General features: G+C 31.8%; 2 protein-coding genes across 3 annotated transcripts; both read left to right on the forward strand.

Annotated features, from left to right (window-relative positions):
- The first annotated feature begins 8131 nt into the window (after positions 1 to 8131).
- LOC108325446 (protein DETOXIFICATION 42) lies at positions 8132 to 13780 on the forward strand. Of its 2 annotated transcripts, XM_017558521.2 has the most exons (14): positions 8132 to 8326; positions 8450 to 8584; positions 8757 to 8878; positions 9245 to 9445; positions 9571 to 9740; positions 10148 to 10283; positions 10719 to 10815; positions 10937 to 11037; positions 11213 to 11376; positions 12318 to 12389; positions 12473 to 12589; positions 12700 to 12795; positions 13040 to 13161; positions 13340 to 13779. In XM_017558521.2, exons 1-14 carry the CDS (start codon positions 8316 to 8318, stop codon positions 13398 to 13400), a joined length of 1605 nt encoding a protein of 534 aa, XP_017414010.1. In that variant the 5' UTR covers positions 8132 to 8315; the 3' UTR covers positions 13401 to 13779. The 2 variants fall into 2 exon arrangements, with proteins under 2 accessions (XP_017414010.1, XP_052730652.1); XM_052874692.1 differs by lacking the exon at positions 13040 to 13161 and having other exon boundaries at positions 13340 to 13780.
- A 2423-nt stretch (positions 13781 to 16203) lies between these two features.
- Positions 16204 to 19244, forward strand: LOC108324416 (disease resistance protein RGA2). Its single transcript, XM_017557365.2, has one exon. The coding sequence runs from the start codon at positions 16230 to 16232 to the stop codon at positions 18768 to 18770; it is 2541 nt and encodes an 846-aa protein (XP_017412854.1). The 5' UTR covers positions 16204 to 16229; the 3' UTR covers positions 18771 to 19244.
- Positions 19245 to 21181: the final 1937 nt, after the last annotated feature.

Raw genomic sequence — 21181 nt, forward strand, 5'->3', positions numbered from 1 at the left:
AAATATAATTATAATATATATCACATGTCATGCATTTAGTTATTAAAAATAACATTACCTATTTAATATAAAAAAATAGATAACTCAGATAAATATATATATATATATATATATATATATATATATATATATATATATATATATATAAAAGAATCTTATAGAGCAATATTATACTGATTAAAAGTATAATATTGGTTTTCAAAAATGTATTTGAAATTGGAATCAAACTATCTATTCTAAGCTTCAACATCTTTTTCATCCTATATTAGATTTATTCGAATATTTTCATCTATTTACATCATTAATGTGATCATTGTAAATAATAAAAACAAACAAACAGACAAACAAAAAAAGAACAAAGAATAAACTAATGTACAAAAAAGAGCAATCATACAACATTTATAAATGGATCTTAACACATATAAACATTCATATTCAAAAGTACTAAGACACTTAATCATTCACACTAGACTTAACCATCTGATACATGTATTAATATCAGACTCTAGTGAGTTATGCACTTGTCATGGACTCTACTCCTACATAGATCCATTATCAATGGGTTTCACTCTACCGCACACAAGGTTAGCATGTTCTCGTCTTAAGCCAAGGTAAAGCCCCTAAATTAGGATGTCCTGCTCCTATCACCATATACCGCACATTTCCCTACTTAGGATTAGATGGTTATTAGAGCATCGGAATAACTCCCAATAGGGAATTTATATACATGCACCACTTAAACCATCACAAGAAAATTCTCCTTGAAATTTCTTCCACTACAACCATACATTCTTACACCCATACATTTTTACAACCATACTAATAATCCATAATTCATATCAAACAAGCACCATATCCATAGTAAAACCATCTCAAATAACTTAAGAAAAAATAAAAAAAGTCACAAAAATACACATAACTGCTTAGAGTGGCGCTCAACATCAAACATTTTACAAAGGGTGGCGCTCAGCAACAAGTCTTGCTACTCACCGCCATTCCTCTCGCAAAAAGTCACACTCAACGACACATATCTTTCACTCAACGAAAAGAAATTAAATAGCTCAAGACTTGCGGTGAAAAGTTGCACGCAACGATGCCCTGCCACCGCCTAGCACCAAAGCATTCGCATTTTCGCATGACCAATGGTACAAGTTCAGCACTCAGCAATCTGGAGTAAAAATGCTTCTAGACCTTCACAATCAAACTTGGGCTCAACGTCATTCCAGTACCGCTTAGTGGCATACCAGAAAACAACAACTTCAATTCTGTGATTTGGGGAACCGAAGACCTATTCAGATTATCAAATTGATATTCCTAACTTAATTCTTAGTTCAAAAACATGTTTCAATGTCATAATGCACACCAATTTGCCGAAATGGTCATATCCTGTCCCTTAGCTCAACACCAATTCAAAAAAATTACAAACAATATACAACTAATGCAACACATACACTTTACTAGCAATTCAACCACTAATTCAATTGATCTCAGACAAACTAAACATGCAGTTTCATAATCTCCAACCATCAAATTTTCATAATCGATCTCAGACAAATTCTCTCATAATTAATAACTTATTAAAAAATTATTAATTATGTTAAAAGAAGTAAATTTTATTAATCAAATCGTAACTTTATATTATATTAAGTGTTTAGGTTGGAGTTTATCAAAAATAAATAATAATCTATAATACAGAGGATTGATTTTTTTTAACTATTTTATAACTTTTTTTTATACACATCTTGTTCCTAATTTATCTTTATTCATACAAATCATTTTATTATTTTACCACTTAAATTTTATAACTATTGGTTTTAAATTTAAGTAATCACCTATAATAAAATTATAAAATTTATTTATTTTATATATTATTTTCTTAAATAATTATGATAAAAAATGATTAGTTTTATTATTATAATAAAAAAAGATACACATAGCATTTGTTTTCAACAGTAATATACAGTAATAATAATTAACCATATAACTTATATTTTAAAACGTATATGTGAAGTTAAAATAATTATAGATTGTACTGTACCAAGCGTCGATCGGAACCGTCTCTAATTCACCATAAGCGTGGTCGATTCAGCTAACTGATCGCTCATATGATAACTGCAAATCAACATGTTGGACAGTATTAATAGTCAGTTAATAGGTTTAATTGTCATATCAAATATGTGTATACGATATTAATGAATAATTAACAAATTTTATTGCCTAAAAATATATTGTATTAATGGCTAGCTAATGAGCTTCGATGAAATATAAAGACACTTTTTCCATAATCATATTAAGACCTTCTTGACCAACATATCTGACTTAATCCTCGGAGTGTTTTCTGTAGGTCAACCATTCATTGGAGAAGTTAGGACGATCGGGGCACGGAGCAGAGTTGAGAGAACTGGACAATCGGAGCAAAGTGCAGGAAGGATGACTAACCTTGGACCATTTCAACTGAAACATAGATAAATATAAGTTTCTATATAAGTAGTATATGTGAAAAAAGATTCAAATTGAATTTTGAGGAAAGGAAGTCCAATTAAAAAAGTTATTAAAGTTATTAAGTCTAGTAGAAAAGAATACACAGCATGAAAGGAAACAAACTAGCACCATTCATGCTAGAATTGCTAATGGCCCTATTGCTAATCTATTTATAATCTAATAAGTTTGAAGTGTAAAACTTAAGATACCTTAAATTTCTCCTAATCAGACAATATGTTTATCTTGCATGCATCGAGAAAAGAACAATGCTTAATGCAAAATGTACCCTTGCATCAAATTCCCCTTCACCCAATGTTTCTCATTGTCAAAAAGTTGCCATTACTAACAAACAAGACCCCATTCATCATTTCTCATTATGCACAAATGAGGTTCTTACCATTAAAGAATTAATAGAATATGACAACAAATAAGGTTAACCATGAGAGGGTTGAAGGCTTCCAAATTTTAGCACTGGTGAGATGAAAAGTTCTTTTCTTTATGTTTCTGAATTTCTTTGATTTTATCAAACTGCATGATTCCTACAAAAATTGTATTATCTTTTGCAAAATTATTACATCATTTCAATTGAACACAATGTGCATGCCAACCATTGTTCACCCTGAATTCCAAACTACATGAATAAAAAGATCTGTTTATGGCTATAAAGGAGAATGCATAGAAGAAAAAAGAACTATAGAATATTAAAAGAAAAAAGAAAACTAGAAAATGTTACATAGAATTGTGTTGTACATGAAAAGTTGTTTAGTGGTATTTGCAAAACTAATATGCATTATTTGGATGTGGTTAGGATAATTTTACTTGAATAGTTTTAATTTTCATTCAATAAATTTAACTGTTAAATGCTAAATATTTAGGCAACTAAGATATCAATGTCAAAGCTTGCCCTTGAGTTTTTTATAGATTATGCATTTTTTATATCATGATTTTGATACAAATATTTATTTAGTTATTGGTTTTATTAAATTTGCAGCTGAAGTTTGACAATGGCGCACTCATCTATTAACTCAATTTCAAGATATATAGGTTTAGAAGGAAGCAAGTAATTTATTTGAAGAGGAATTCAACTTTCATTTGAATGGGTAAGCAAAAGCTATAAACTTCACCACACTATCATATATGTTATGTGATTTGATGCTCACATAATTAGGAATGTTTTTCTATTAACTTCTTAATTAAAATGGCAAATATGATAAGTATGTATTGAAAAACAGTGATATGATATTGTGGTGTATGTTTAACCCTATATGTTTAAATGTAATGATATTCCAGATTAGTGGAATTAAAAGCTAAATGTATCAAAAGTTGTGAAAAAGAAAAAGAAAGAAAAAGTTTTCATAGATACCTCTTCTTCGTGTTCTCACTCCGCAATTTTCTCTCTCTCTTTAGTATCCACTATAATAGATACTTCTCTCTTTAGTGCCCAGAAGAAACTCATTTAGCCAATTTTGATATATTCAACGATTGGTCTTTTTCAAGGAATGTTTCCTGTTTCCTTCCTTCATCCACTCAATGAACTCCCAGGATTTTGATTTCCTTACCTTTTTTTTTCTTACATTTCTTAAGCGGAATTGGTTTGCTTAGAGTCTTTTTCATTCTAATTTTATGGCCTTTCTTTCTTGTTTTCAGTTAAACAAATTTGAATTTACCATGGAATCTTCTCGTGTACTACTAATCTTTTATCATTTTTATGGCTTGCCTCTTCAAAATAAATAAAACATTTATTAAAAATTTATACAAGTCTAAGTTTTATATTATATATAAGAAAGTTATAAATCTTCTACCATGAATTTCCTAAAAAAAAAAGAAAACTCATCAAAATCAAAGTTTCATTAACTATAAATTATCAATTATACACAATAATACGAAAATTACTAATTACCAACGATAAAATTTATTCATAATAATAAAATTTTGTTGATAATTCGAGTTTATTGACAAATTATTAACAATAAAAAAATCTATCGATATTATATTTATCAAAAAAATTTATCGATGGATAAAAAATTTGTTAGTAAATACTGACAATCAATATTCGTCAGTAAATATTTATTAGTAACTATTTATAAACTTTTACGATTGATAAAATTTGTCGGTAAATATTGTAATTGGATATTTTTATTATTTCTTTTTTCTTTTTATTTCTCATTCTTTTTGTTTTCTTCTACTTCTTCTTCCTCCTCTCCTCCTTCTTATCATTCTCCTCCTTCATTATCACCGTCCTTGCTGCATTTGTTACCTTTGATTCCCCTTTCTCTTCTTGTTTCTTTCCTCTTCCTTGTGTTTCTCTTTCTTTTTATTCTTCATTTTCTTCATCTATCTCTCGCTCCACCTCCATCATCTTCACGTTGTCACCAAAGCCACCAACTCCAACTTCCTCCTCTTCTCTTCCATTCTCTTGTTCTTCTTTTCTTTTTTTCACCAATTTCCACTTAATATAAAAAAACATTCATGAAATTAAACAAAAAATTTATTGACGAAAAATAAAAAATGTAAATTATTGACGAATTTTCAAACATATAATTATCAACGAATTTTAATGATAGATTATAGTAATTGATCAAGACCCAAAGTGTGAAGTGTAACATTACTTTACTTTAACAACAAAATTTACCAATGGACAAATTTATCAATAAGAAAAATTACAAATTACAAACAAAATTTACCAACCAACAGATATATTACCAACAAAAATATTCGTCCAGAATATAAATTTAAATATAGATGTCACCATTGAATTTTATTGATGGATTTTTCTGTTAATAATTCAAATTCTAAAATTTGTTAATAAATTTAATTTTATCGATGAATTTATTTTCGTTGATAATTACAAAAATTCTTATAATGACATTTACATATATTTAAAATATGTTTCCATAAATTAAGGTAAAAAACAAGTTGAAACATAGTATTAGCAAAATGTTATAAGATATGTTTTAAGAACTCTTGCTAGTTTTGAAAAATATTTGTTTATTCTCCTAATTATTATGCCTTTTTGTGGTAGGTAAATAAATGCTGATATTATTATTAAAATATGGCTTATTATATGCAAATCCTAAATCTACTCTTCTAACAAAAATAAAATAAATAAGAATTTACATGTACAATTGTGAAAGAAAAGAGAAACAATTACATGACATGCTAAAATTGAATTAGCTAATGCAAGTGTGTGAAGGATCCAATTTCAAGACAAAATTAGGATGATGACACACGTATAACAAGATCCCAATCCAAATAATTACACCAAAAAAACAAGAATATAAAGAAGTATATAAGCAAACACATTCTTAGTTTACGACATTTTCTAAAGGTCTTGCCAGCCAAGATACATATCTTCAATGTTTTGCGTCATTTTCATCTACCTATCAACATTCTTTTTGGAAGATTTATCTCTTAACATCTATTTCAAGATTTTTACTCTATTTTTTTACCGTCTTATTTGAAGAAGACTCCTCACTCACTTCTTGTTCACTTTAATGGATTTGGGAGAGAGTGATTGAATGGATTTGAGAGAATTTGAAAGTAAATTTTTTGTTGTTTATTTGAGTGGATTTTGGAGGTAAGTGAGAGTGGATTTGGAAGTAAATTTTTTTAATCTGTCACATCAATCAAATTCTACACTAATTCTCACAAACTTTACTTCCAAATTCACTCTCACTTACTTCCAAAATCCACTCAAATAAACAACAAAAAAATTAACTTCAAATCCTCTCAAATCCATTCAATTACTCTCCCTCTAATTCATTCAAGTTTATACACAAAAGTATATGCATTTTACACCTTTTTTCTATTCATGCATGAGTATCAATAAATTTGTGTATTTTATATTAAAATTTATGATTCTTTTTATCACACCTTTAATATGTTTAGTAGGTAGCTCAATAATCTAGAAACATGTCTTCCTTAATAAGTTTGACATTGAGGATGTGTTTCACAAATAGGTATGAAAAACAAGTCTAATATTGGAGGTATTGGTGAAATTTGTTTCAATTTCGATGGAAAATTCATGTATTCATCAATTTAGGTATAGGTAATATCTAATTTTTTTAAATTATACAATAATGGAGATAATATGTACATATTATCTTGTTTTATTATCCTTGTCCTTACACTCATTCTTATCCTTATATTTATTTTTATTTTAAATTACTACGATACTTTTCCTTAATTTCATAACCTTTCTGTATTTTCTCTCAGATTGTTCAAACTCACAAAGTTCACTTAAACTTTTAAGATATTTTTCCTTTTATTACAATATTATTGCACAATTTACTTTTTATGTGTTTTGGCTAAATGGTGTATTGCATTAGAAAACACAAATTTCAATTTTGTTAAATAAAATGGTCACATTTGATTGTATCTATTTTTTTTAATATGTTTTTTGTAAGAATGTTTGACACGTTCAATCTCTTAAACCCTGGTTTAGGTAACATGAATAGTTTATTATTTTGTTCTCTTTTGACCCTTAGTTTTAATTTGTTTCGTTTTGTTAGAATAACTTTTGTTTCTCTACAAAAGTTTTCATTCTCTTTAATTGTAACTTGTTAACTTGTTCGATATCTACTAAATTTATTATTTTTAAGTACTTTTCCTCTTATTATAACTTTAATTAAACTATATATTTTTTATTTCGCAAGCAATACTGTATTGCATAATACAATGCTCAATTTTACTGAATCAACACATTCGATATTTTTTTTACTTTTTTCTTTAATTATTTGATATCTACCAACTTATTATTCCATACTTTTATTTAATATTTATGTAATTACAATTTCTTTATTAATATTTAACATAGAAAAAAAGAAAACATCTTTTTAATATTAAATCATTCACCATATCATATTTATTTTACTTTAATTTTTTAAAATATTAATTTATATTTAAAACACTAAAATGTAACAAAGAGAGATAAAAATAATTTTTTACTTAGCAAATAGAAACAACAATAAAACTCACACCCACCCTTATCTCTCATCCCTGTTAAATGTGTTTGACCAACATTAGTCCATTTTACCATCTAAAATAATTAACTGTCTTTGTTAAACTTGGAATTAAAAATTATTTGAGCAATTTTATTATTGAAAAACAATTGAAATATCAATCTGGTCACCTAATTGACATTGAATTAGTTGTCAAATTATAATTTTGAACTATTGCATGATATTGGTATTTCATATAATAAATAATTTTAAAAAATAGCGCAGATTCACACCTTTGCAAAATAAAATTTAAACTTACATAAGATTTAAGTAGCATAAATTCTTTAAATTGAATATCCAACAAAGAAATTCATATAATGAGTTTTCAATAAATAAATAAAATGTTTTGTTTAGAAATTTGTTATTGCAACTTTTCATCAAAAATAGGAATATGTATATACGTCACTGTTTTGACTGATATTGGAAACTACAGCTACCCTAAATAAAACAAAACATTATTTTCATTGAGGATTCCTTATATAATTTTATTTTTTACTGGATACTATAAAATTATTTAAGTCTAATATTTGTATTTAAAAAAGTTGTTTATTATATTTATAAATTTACAAGTAAACTTTAAATATTTATCTTGTATTGTAGTGTGCAAAAGTACCAGTTATAATATACACTAAACTTTGTATAATCTGGGTTCTATTCAACTGAGGGAGGCTTCACTGAAATGTGCACCTATCTGGTGTCAAACAGATACAACCTGTTCGTCATTTTAAGTTGATTTTCCTTTGTCATGTTGAAACAAATCATGTGATATGATAAACGTAACATGATTTGATTTGCTCCTTTGCTTCAAGATAATGCTTTTCATCTGGGCTATCTATGAGAGAAAAGTATGGAGTCATGGAAGCCTTTTTCATTCACTTTTTTTATATATTCACTGTTATATCTTTCGTGTCAAAGTGGTGTTGATTGTTGATCCAATTTCTCATTATGTGCTCTTTGACTGTTTCTAGTTTCCATTGGTTGTCGGTTGATCAACTACTGAATAGCAGAAGAAAAGTGGTAAACTTGTGTAAGCGAATTTCATTGTTTGAGAGGAAGTCGCTCTCAAGAATCATGTCCCTTTTAATGTTATTTTCTGGTATAAGGTACAGATTATTGCTTGCACTGTATCTGTTCTTTCAATTCAACTGTGTTTCTTTAGCTCTGCACTGCTTTATGACTTTGATTCAACTTGGATGAAGTTTACCTTGTTTTACTAGTTGTGGTAGACATTGGATTCATGATAATTGAAGAGGCCATGTTCTTTTATGCTTTCAGGAATGCTCTGACAGATGATGAATTAGGCCTGGAAATACTGCATATTTCACTCCCTACAACTCTGGCTTTGGCAGCAGATCCTATTGCTTCTCTAATTGATACTGCATTCATCGGCCATATAGGTTTGATTTACATTTATGATGTTTTCTGCTGACTAGTAATGCTACCTGTTTGGGGATTTTCGCTTTTCATATGCACAAGTGGTGTCTAAAGTCCAGTTTAGGCTTACAAGGAGATATTGGTTGGAGATTTGACCTTATGAAGTTTCATATTTGAGGAAAAATTTAGGTGTCCACAAGGATTCTCTTGTGTCCGTTAAAGCGGTGAACAGCAAAAGATTATCCCATTAGGGATGAAACAATGCTAAATATTTCCATGAACTGTTAGAAGAACTATAGCTTTTACTGTAGGAATTACCCTTTCATAATTTTTTTGTCCATTTTCCAGTTACTAGCTTGCCATTGACTGCATTTATTGCTATTTTGTAGGTCCTGTGGAGCTTGCTGCTGTGGGAGTCTCCATTGCTATTTTCAATCAAATCTCAAAAATTACAATAATTCCACTTGTCAGTGTTACAACCTCTCTGGTTGCTGAGGAAGATGCTGCTGAACAAAGTCATCAGTCAGAAAAAGAAATTATGCTACAGGAATCTGTTGTAAATGTAAAGGTGGATATAGAAGACAAAACTGGTATATATATTTTTCAAGGATAAACAACCATTCAAATTTATGAATTTGTATTTATGGATCATTCAATTGAAGCTTTTCTGGTTTACTCTATAAGTATTAATTTTAATTTTATTTACATTTTGAAGGCAACACTTCTTCAATAAATGCTGATAAAAAGGCTGCACTTGGCCGTGGCAAAGCCTATATTCCATCAGCATCATCAGGAATAGTTATTGGCGGTGTTCTTGGGGTCCTACAAACTCTCTTTCTCATTTTTACAGCTAAACCGATGTTGAATTACATGGGCGTTGATTCTGTGAGTACTTTCTGGACAAACCATGAAATGAATCACTTGGGCTGACTTAATAATGTGTCAGTGCTGTTTTTAGTCCCTAGAAAGTGACTCATCTTTGGTTTTATTCCTGACTTCCAAAACTATTAGTTTTCATCCCTATATGTTTAACAGAGTTTAGTCCTTAAAATCATGAGTTTTTGTCCTCTGCATTATTAGTTTCAGAGACTAAAGTTTGATTATTTCAAAACTATAGCGATGAAAACTTTAAGGTTTTAAAAGTAGGAGACTAAAACCAAAGATGACCCATTTTCCAAGAAGTAAAAACACCATTAACCCTTTAATAATTATTTGAAGGTAACTTTAATTTTTTATTTTTGGTTTATAGCTTTAGAAGACTTTAAATGACTGACATATTGTTTTTCATGCAGAATTCTCCTATGTTCAAACCAGCACAACAATACTTGACACTGAGATCATTCGGTGCACCAGCAGTTATTATTTCTATGGCAATTCAAGGAGTTTTTCGTGGAATCAGAGATACAAAAACTCCTTTGTATGCTACAGGTACTTCACGTCTTCTATACATTGGATCAGTATATCTTTCCAGTTCATTATGGTAATACTAGATCTCTGTTAATTGTTACTTGATAATATGATTTCCATTTAGATAAATCACTTCCTCTAGTGTTCCAATTTTTAACAAAATCTCCTAACTAAGATTTCCTTTATGTGGATAAATGATCCCAATCAACAACATTGATTCTATGAAAGGGATAGAAAAAGTTCTGACGTGAAAAGTTGCGTTTAAATTAAAAACAAAAGAGACTGATTAGCATTTTTGTATACTCTTTATGTTGTTTCATGTGCATCTATTCAAATTTCTTGAATCAGATCTTGATAGAGACTAAAGGGTTAGTGGAGATCAATTAAAATGTATTTCTAAACACAAAATGAGAAATACCTTACTTTTGTTCAGTAACTTGTGAAACTTCATTGCAGTAATGGGAGATGCAACAAATATCCTTTTAGATCCATTGCTTATGTTCGTTGTGCGGTTGGGAGTCAGTGGGGCAGCCATTGCCCACATTTTCTCCCAGTAAGTTCACCTTTTGAGATTCATTTATGATTAAGGATATATCACACAGACAAGATATTCCAACTGAAGTCACATTGCACTCTTGTTTCTAATTTCACTTACTGGTGACATGATTTAACAGGTACTTGATAGCCATAATGCTATTGTGGAGTTTGATGAAACAAGTTGTTCTTCTGCCTCCGACAATGAAAGACTTTCAATTTGGGAAGATTCTGAAAAATGGTTATGATTTTTATCTATTCCTTCTCTACTTTTAAAATCTCCTGCTTCCTAATTTCTTATAGTTACTTTTCTTCCTACTGCTTGAATTTGATCAATCTCTTGTAGTCTTCTGTAAATATTTTTGATGCACTCTCAAGGACAAGTTTCTGACTCAGTTTTCTTCCTGTGGTTGTAGGGTTTCTTTTGTTGGTTAAAGTTGGAGCAGTGACTTTCTGTGTGACCTTGTCTGCATCCCTAGCAGCAAGGAAAGGATCAACAACTATGGCTGCATTTCAAATCTGCTTACAAATTTGGATGGCAACATCTTTGCTTGCTGATGGATTGGCTGTTGCTGGACAAGTAAGTAATTGATAATGAGTCCAAAAACCTATTTCAAAAGTTCATTTGAAATGTCAAAATAAATATCCTACTACAGGGAGATTCGACAGAATAGTGAGTAAACCCGTATAAAAGATCATAACATGGCCTTCAACTCAAAATCCTACAATAATAGATTTGTAGGTCTTTTCTCTTATATTTTGTTCTTCTTGTTCATTTCTATTCAACATGAAAGGTTTCCAAGATTTTCAATGGATTTTATCAGTGGTTGAAAACTATTATTAATTGTTCAGACATTTTTCTGCCTAGATTCAACTGCTGTCAATACCATACTTGGCATGTGCCAGCAAGACACCCGAAACTTCTAATTGGAACTTCTATACCATGATTGTCAATCCTGTTTAAAGCATATACAAATTTCTTATTGATTCCATTTAGTGAGTTTCTACATGCTCCTGTATTGAATTTGCCTCAGAATCATCACTAATGTTAAATGAAGACAGCTTACACCTTAAACCATAATAACATGAAAGGGAAGAGAAACAAATCAATTTTAGTGTTTGTTTCATAACCATACTATTATCCATACTTGATTCATATTTAAGGGAAAAAAAACATGACAGATGATAGTCCATCATCATACTCATAAATGTTATCAGCAAAAAGATGTGTATTCACCATCATTAAAAAAGTACAAATCTGTCCAAAATCAGACTAAATTCATCTACTTAACTAAAAATTACCATTAACACAAGCAAACATGGCTATAACAGTAAAAACAAAGGTAATTTTGAAGAGTTTTACGGTCCATTAATTTCACAAGTTAATTACGTCCTCATGTTCTCCTTGTGATATTTATCATCATTCACGTATCAATCTTCACTCCCGATGTTTTTATTTCCCAAATGTTAGTTTCTTTTATGCATTCAAGTCAATATAGATAATAGTGAAATTATTTTCAGGCTATTATTGCAAGTGAATTTGCTAAAAGGGATTACAAAAAGGTTATCGAATCTGCCTCACGTGTGCTGCAGGTATTCCAACTTGCTACTTCAATATTATTTATTTAGTTATTGATGCTCTTAATTCACCTGTCTTGAGTAATATTATTATGCAGCTTGGCTTGATTCTTGGGCTGGTCCTCTCAGTCCTTCTTATGAGTCTACTGCCCTTTGGTTCTAAGTTATTTACAAATGACAGAAGTGTTCTGCAACTTATCAGTATTGGCATTCCAGTAAGTAACATCAATACAATAGAAAATGACACTCTTTCTTCCTAACAATATAATGATTTCATAGATTCTCATCCGTTTTTCCTCTCTTTACTTGATGAATACTTGATCAGTATGTTGCTGCCACTCAACCCATCAATGCTTTGGCATTCGTTTTTGATGGAATCAACTATGGGGCATCAGATTTCACATACTCGGCTTACTCAATGGTAAGTTAATTAGAAAAATTACTTCTTCTGTAGATTCAAGCAAGTATATTAGATTGTGTTCATGATTCATTAATACTGATCAACCTTTTGCCTTTGAAAACAAGGAAAAAAATGATATTGTGAATGTTGACCAAACATTTAATTTGCTATTATGTACTTTGAAAGAATTATTGCAATGATTACCCAGCCCCCAACTCCTCCTTTGTGGCCCCATTATTGCTTATGTACTTGATATTATTCTCAGATTATGGTGGCGTTGGTGAGCATATGTAGTTTATATGTGCTGTCCTCAAGCTTTGGCTTCACTGGTATCTGGATTGCGTTGTCTATTTATATGACTCTAAGGATATTTGCAGGGTTTTGGAGGTAACTTCTGCTACAAATAAAAGACACACTCTGAGCAATACTTTTGGAGACATTTTTCCTTCATTTCTTTTGAGACCACTGTTCTTTTCAAACAAACAGAAACTCAACAAAAGTATTAACATAAAAAATTACAACGTTGCATTGAAAGATGTAAACATTTATGAACTTTGTTATGCAGGATTGGTACTGCATCAGGACCTTGGAGCTTCCTTACTGAAAACTCTAATTTGTTCCAGTAGTTCCATGCGGCTTTTAACCATTTTGAGTTTCTGATTCTAACGTGCACAGCACAAGCAACATTGAAGAGATACCCTATCATGCAGTACGACTACTTCAGCTATTTGTTCCTCTTCTAGTAGGGTGGCTCTTTTTAAATGATAGTTTTCATTTGATGTGATTTTTTTACTACACATGAATACACGTGTATATATGTATATGAAAGACAAAGTTTGTATATAGATGAGATTTTAGGAAAGAAAGAGCAAACTATGTCTTCATTTTTAATTGAATGTAATTGTTTTGGTTCTCAATTGGAAGATCTTGAACCTGTAGTATCTGGATACTACAGAACCTGTATCTAAATTGTTTATGCATAAGGATGCAAAGAAGTGTTGATAGCATGCTTGGGACTAGACAAGTGATCAAGGGAAGGATCTTTAATTCGTTATGGAATAATCATTTAACTGAAGAGAATGATTTTGTTCAAAGGATTTTACATCTTGAGTTTCATGTGAGTACCCGTTCAACTCAAATATATTGGGAAAGTGAAGGAAAGTTTGAACTAAGGTACCTGGGTAACTAAGTAATGGCACTGGATAGAGTTATAAGAGGTTTTCTTTCCTAACAAAGATTGAAACCATTCTATTTACAGTGTTATTATTCACAATCTAACGTTATTGCTCTTCTATTGCAAATCAGAGTCATACATTAATATCAAAACCAATTATTGGCCTAATTGACATGATATTTTTTTTTAAAAAAAAGTAAGAAATGTTTCATGATTATGTACAAATTTATAAATTGTTTCATTTGAAAAACCTAAGAGTGGTATCAAAGCCTAATTGACCTACTTGGACAAGTATGATGTAAAATAGATAAAGAATCCTAAAGTTTAAATGTTACTTATATTGAAAGTCTTTCATTTAAGGACAGTATATCCTATTGTAGAGCAACAATATGAAGGAAGAGTCACTGTTAAGATAATTGCACTTAAAAAATTAAAAAATATTTTTTGCTTGAGAGGTAGGTCTTCCAATGTAAGAGAGACTCACACGAGGAAGATTATTAAGAATTCAAGGTGAGTTAGTAGTCCTATGTTAGTTAGAAATGAGTAAGATGGATAATATATATAAGTAACACCTAAATCTATTGGCTTAAGGTGGTGCCGTGATATCTTAGAGGGGTCTGTCCATGATTTATTGGTGCCAAATCTCCCGAGTCTCTCCCCCTTTAAAAACCCAGCACTAGGTTGTTTGCAATCTTTAATCACACAAAGTGTGTTTTCAAAAGAAACTTGTAACACTCCTCATGAAGTTTGAAGATTCCATGTATTGAAAATCTTCTATTTTAGAAAAGTGATTCCCACACTAGAATGACACTGCAAAGGAAGGGTTTCCACCCAGATACAACTACTTAAAACATGTTTCCGCTTAAGAAGGAGGTTTTCCAATGTGAAATTGACTCACTCTTAAAGTAAGATTGTTAAAAATTCAAGGAGAGTTAGAAGTCTCACATTTGATTAAAAATAAGTAAGATGGATAATATTATAAGGACCTTTAAACCTGTTGTGTAAAGGTTTTAAGTTGAAGGTAGTTTCATGGTTTCTTATATGAGTTTGTTTATCACTCATTAGTATCAAATCTCCCATGTGTCTCCTAAAAAATCTAACATTAGGTTGTTTGCATCTTTAATCACACAAAATTTGTTTTCAAAAAATAACTTACAAAGTTTGTTTTCAAAAGGCAACTTATAACATTTCTTTAACAGTTGAGAAACACTTAACAATTTTTTATTAATATCCAAAATATATAAGATATCAAAAGTTAATTTGACACCTAAACAAATTTTAATTTCCATTGTTCCTATACCTTTCACAACAATTTGTTATTTATTTTGTAGTCTTAGTTTAGAATATAATATTTGTTAAGCACTTTGAAAAGTTCTCATTCATGAGTAATGTAATATGTACAACCCTATCTAGAAGATAACATTTTGTATATTTGTTAGTTATAAAACACAATGTGATTTTATCTTTTGATTTGTCTTTTATAATCTTGATGCTTCATGGGGACATTGGGATTTGTGTTTTTTTTTTTACATGTTCTAGTGATATTTTGTATTTCCACCAACACTTCTTGTGTCAATGATTACTTTTCTAGCCATGAGGACAAAACAGAAAAACATGTGTTGCTATTTTGGTTGTATTTTCTCCTTGTAGTTATTGACTTTAAAAGTAACTTATATGAAGTATAGTGTCTTCAACAATGTGATCTTCTCTCTCTTGTTAATCTTCATTGAGCTTGTGCTTGTGAGTCATTCTGACAAAATAATTATTAATAAATTCTTTATCTTTTTCAACAAAATAATAGATATTTCATATAACATTGTACCAGAACTTTTCCAACTAGTCTGGAATCAAGAAATTCCTTACTCAATAATCTTATTTTATTAATAATTTCTAACAATTTATTAAGTATTCATTAAACGTCGAACTTTTTCATATTTATGTAAAAGATATTTTAAAAAAGGAATAAATTTCCTAAAATATAATTTAAATAAAAAAATATTAAACAAATATTATCAACTGAGAGAATATCTTCTTATATATAAACTATCTAAAGGCAATTATTTATGATTCATTATCCGTCTAAGGTAATCAAATAGGAGTGTCCCATACCAACCATGGTATTTATGATTCAACCATAAATATTTGAACTACTCATATAGATATTTCTACGGGCAACTGTCCACCACTGGACTTGTACATCGAAACAATGATATATAGACCAATTCAAACTACACCAAGGTATCCTTGCATTTCACTCCCACACATCTCTCCGAAAAACATCATGGCCGAATCACTTCTTTTCACCTTCGCAGAATCACTCATAGGGAAGCTTGCTTCTGGAGCCGTTCATGAAGCTTCTCTTGCTCTCGGTGTGCAAGCAGATCTTCAACAGATGAAAAAGAGTATGTCACTCATCAAAGCATTCTTGTTAGATGCTGAGCAAAAGAAGCCAAGGAGCAGTTCACTGAGTGAATGGCTGATACAGATCAAGCAAGTGTTCTCCGACGCAGAAGACATAGTTGATGATTTTGAGTGTGAAGCGTTGCGGAAGCACGTTGTCAACACTCACGGTGGCCTCACAAGGCAGGTACGTCGTTTTTTCTCAATCAGTAATCCAATCATTTACCGAATCAGAATGGCACATGAGATAAAAGACATCAAGGAGAGGTTGCAGAAAGTTGCAGCTGATGGGAACACGTTCGGCCTTCAAATCATTGACCAAGATACACGTGTCGTGCATGTGACGGATACTAATTATTCCCACGTAAACCCTTCCAATGTTATCGGAAGACAAGATGAAAAACAGGAAATACTAAAGCTTTTACTACAACATGATCATGATGGTCATGACAAAAGTCTCTCAGTTGTTTCCATTCTGGGATTCGGTGGTTTGGGAAAGACCACACTGGCAAAGTTGGTGTTCAATGACACCACCATTGACGAGTGTTTCCCATTGAAGATGTGGGTGTGTGTGTCTGGTGATTTTGAGCTTAGGAATGTGCTTATTAAGATCCTCAATTCTGCTCTAAACCCAACTAACGAAAACTTCAAAAACTTTGAGACTGAGCAGCTTCAAAATCGTTTGAGAAATACACTTCAACGCCAGAAGTTCCTGCTTGTGCTGGATGATGTGTGGAACGAGTATCAAGCTAGATGGGATGATTTGAAGGAAATACTAGATGTAGGTGTTGAAGGGTGTAAAATCTTAGTGACAACTCGTAGCCACTTGACAGCTACCATGATGTGCACCAAATCCTCCAACTCTTACCTTCTAGAACGCCTTTCTGAAGATGATTCCTTGTTTTTATTTGTTAAAACGGCTTTTAAAGAAGGGAAAGAAGAAAGATATCCAGAGTTGTTGGAGATCGGGAAGGAAATTGTGATCAAGTGTGGAGGAATACCATTGGCAGTGAAAACTTTAGCGAGTTCACTGTTCTCTGTGGTTGGTAAAAGCAAGTGGGAGGCTATGAGAGACGATAAGATTTGGAATTTGCCACAAAAAGAAAAGGACATTTTGCATGCTCTTGAGATAAGTTACAATCAACTGCCTTCACATTTGAAACCCTGTTTTGTTTGCTTCTCCCTTTTCTGTGAGGGTTCTGAATTTTTTAGCTTTTATGTTGCTAAGTTGTGGGAGGCACTTGGTTTTCTTCCACCACCAAAGGAAAATGAGACAATGCATGATGTTGCCATTCAATTTCTGCGTGAGCTGTGGTCAAGATCTTTTCTCACAGATCTCATTGAATTGAGCCATGGTTACAGTTTTAAACTACATGATCTAGTGCATGATCTTGCTATGTATGCTGCCAAAGGTGAGTTTCAGACAATATACCCCCGCAGTTCAAAAATATCTCCCAATGCTCGACATTTGGCATTCAGTGATAATAATCTGCTAGACCAAGCTGTCATTCCCACAGGTCTGAGAACTATAATTTTTCCTGATGAAGCCACCAATGAAGCTTTCTTCAACACATTGGTGTCAAGGTGCAAATACTTGAGGTTTTTGGAACTGAGTAACTCTATATACGAGAGTTTACCTCCTTCCATTGGAAAGTTGAAACACTTAAGATATCTCAGTCTCTTTGGGAATAAAAACCTTAAGGGACTTCCTCGCTCAGTTTGTAACCTGCAAAATTTGGAAACTTTGAACCTTAATCAATGCACAGAGCTACAACAATTGCCTAAAGGAATAAGCAAACTTATCAGCCTACGTCAGCTGCATATAACCACAAGGCAACTTCATTTTCCGGACCAAGAAATCTCAACTTTGACTTCTTTAGAGACTCTAACATTCAACTCTTGTGATAATTTGGAGTCATTGTTGAAAGGGATACAACTTTCTAGTCTTAAAAATTTGTCTTTGCATGACTGCGGGAAACTGAAGTCTTTGTCCTCTCATGTCATATCAAATTTGGAGAATTTGGTTATCGACAATTGTTGTGAGTTGGAATTGTCAATGGGCTTTGGCAACCAAATCCCTGATTTAAGGTTAAAGTCACTTGCTTTTAAAAGTTTGCAACAGTTGGTCACTTTGCCTCAGTGGTTGCAAGGATCTGTGAACAAACTACATTCCTTGGCAATTGCTGACTGCAACAATCTTAAGGAGCTTCCTGAGTGGCTTTCTTCTGCGATTTGTCTCAAACTGCTTTTAATTGAATACTGTTCATCCCTGCAGTCACTCCCTGATAACCTCAAAAATCTTGAAAATTTAACCATTAATAGCTGTCCTGAATTATGCAAAAGATACCAGCCGTGGGTTGGACAGGATTACCACAAAATATCTCACATCCAAAAAGTTTTTGTTGGTGAATTGGAAGAGTGATGGCAATTCTTTGATAACAAAGTTTAAGGTGTTTGATTTTATTTTTTTTTTGGTTTTCATATTATATAGACTAAATTATACCAAGGTTGTGATTAGATCAACCAGAAGCTCATAAAGAAATATATAAATACTATATTAAAGATATAATTGTTAGAACTTCTATGACTTATTTTGTTAAACTACTGAACTAAATTAAATGTAACATATACATCTGATCGGTTGGAATATTCAAACAGCCGAAAAGGAAGCTAAAGGGTGAGAAAGACTGTTTGAAGTGAACACTAAATCGCGTTCATCCAAAATAATAGCATATCATTGTTTTGGATAATCATTTTTTTCTATTTTGAAAAGAAGGGATTTTCATTTTTACTAGGAAGTTATTTATCAAAAAATAGATAGTTGAGTTTCTTCACGATGTTGACTAAATTGTTTCTCTTAATTCCTGTAATCTAAGATCTGGTTCCACCACTTTCTTGGGAAAATAGATACCCTTAAGGAATTTTATGAACTTTGGTTTGCAGGATCAGGCCCCTGGAGCTTCCTTAAAGAATGTATGAATATTGTATACAGGAATAGTTATTCAATTGACTTCTTGGGAGTTATTTTTCTCTTAAATATTAGTAACTGATAGTTATATTTGTAAGTGTCACATCCCAAAAATTATAGTATGAAACTACGTTAATAAGATATCGCATAATAATAAGATAGAACAGTTATTCGGAATATTGGGAATAAAAGTTACTTACAGTTATCCTAAAATAATTATAAATTTAAAACTTTACAAAATATGATTAATTGTGATACAAAACATACGAACAAACCAAACGGTCATACAAGCGATGTATAAACCGAACGGTCATACAAGCGATGTATAAACCGAACGGTCTTAAACTAAGAGGTTGGAGGCTCCTCACTCATCACATGCTCCAGAGAACACTCTTTATACTCTGCTCACACCCACAGGGTGATTATTGCAAAAGAAAAACCAAACAGACAAACAAGACAAGTAAGAAAAGAAGGGTAAGCTACTATAATTTAATTAATCATGTTAACATACAATTCAGACAAACATATAATACAATCATACACATACAGATATCATATAAGCATGTTATGACCGACCACTTTACTTTAACCGTCGGACGAGTATGAATATGAGTTATGGTCGTTCGTGCACTCGTGGGAGGTAACTTGGAAACCTCATGATTATCATAGCTGGAAACCCAAGCTGCCACTCGAGGTTAGCCCTTTATCCCTCACTGTAGCTGGAAACCCAAGCTACCACATGAGTTTAGTCTGTTAGCTGGAAACCCAAGCTATCACGCGACCAGGCTCCTGCTATTCTCACCACATGCCTCACCATTCTCTACTTGAGACTCGGTGGCCATTAGAATGTCAGGATGAACGCCAAGACTAAGTTTCCCTTATTCATACTTTTACCACATTGAAACCAACTACCGAGACATTCCTCCTTGGAATTCTCTTTCACATCCATATTACAAATATCACATCATACTTTCACTTTGGCACCATTATGTTAATGCATACATAAACCATCAAAACCACTGGAATAAATATAAATATAGGCCGAACAGAAATCACCAAACACATAGGAACAATACCGAACACCCTGTTAATATTGGAGACTGAACGGTCTCTCACTAACTAAAGAACAGGACCAAACGGTCCATAACAGGTACGGCTGAAGAGATGGACGAACGCTATTTAAAAATCGACCATTATAAGATACTGAGTACAACAACATGACCAAATACTACAACCAGGCCAAGAACTAAGTTAGATCTAACGCTTATGGCTTAGACCGAACACTTATAGTTTAAGCCGAGCACCTATAGTTTAAGCCGAACACCTATAGCTTAGGTCGAACACCCATGGCTTAGACTGAGCACCTATAGTTTAATTACCGGTCATTAACGGGTAAGACCCATAAGAGGTTGAACACAGTTAAGACCGATTACAAGTACGAGACCGAGTACTACGAAGAGACCGAGTGCTAGTACAACCGAGCACTACTGAGACCGAGTACTAGTACATGACCGAGCAGTCATTAACAGGTAAGGCCTGTAACAGACCGAATGTAGTTAAGACCGAAGGCTATGACTAGACCAAACGCTATATTCAATTGAATATTAGCACAAGACCAATCGGTCATTAACTGAAGATCCACAATAGCAAAACTCAGTTAAGACCGAGCACCAGAGGAAGCCGAACGGTCAATGAAGGACCCTCAGTGAACTGCATAATTCTACAGAATAACTGCAGAATTATGATCAACACCAAATCCTTACCAATTCCCTGTATTGTTCCCAACTTCTAATCCTCCAAACTTGTATCATACCTATCTATACACATTAATTAAGAGTATCTAAGCCTTTCTAAAATCATTAAGA

The sequence above is a fragment of the Vigna angularis genome, chromosome 3 (genome assembly GCF_016808095.1).
Source record: "Vigna angularis cultivar LongXiaoDou No.4 chromosome 3, ASM1680809v1, whole genome shotgun sequence".
NCBI lineage: Eukaryota > Viridiplantae > Streptophyta > Magnoliopsida > Fabales > Fabaceae > Vigna > Vigna angularis.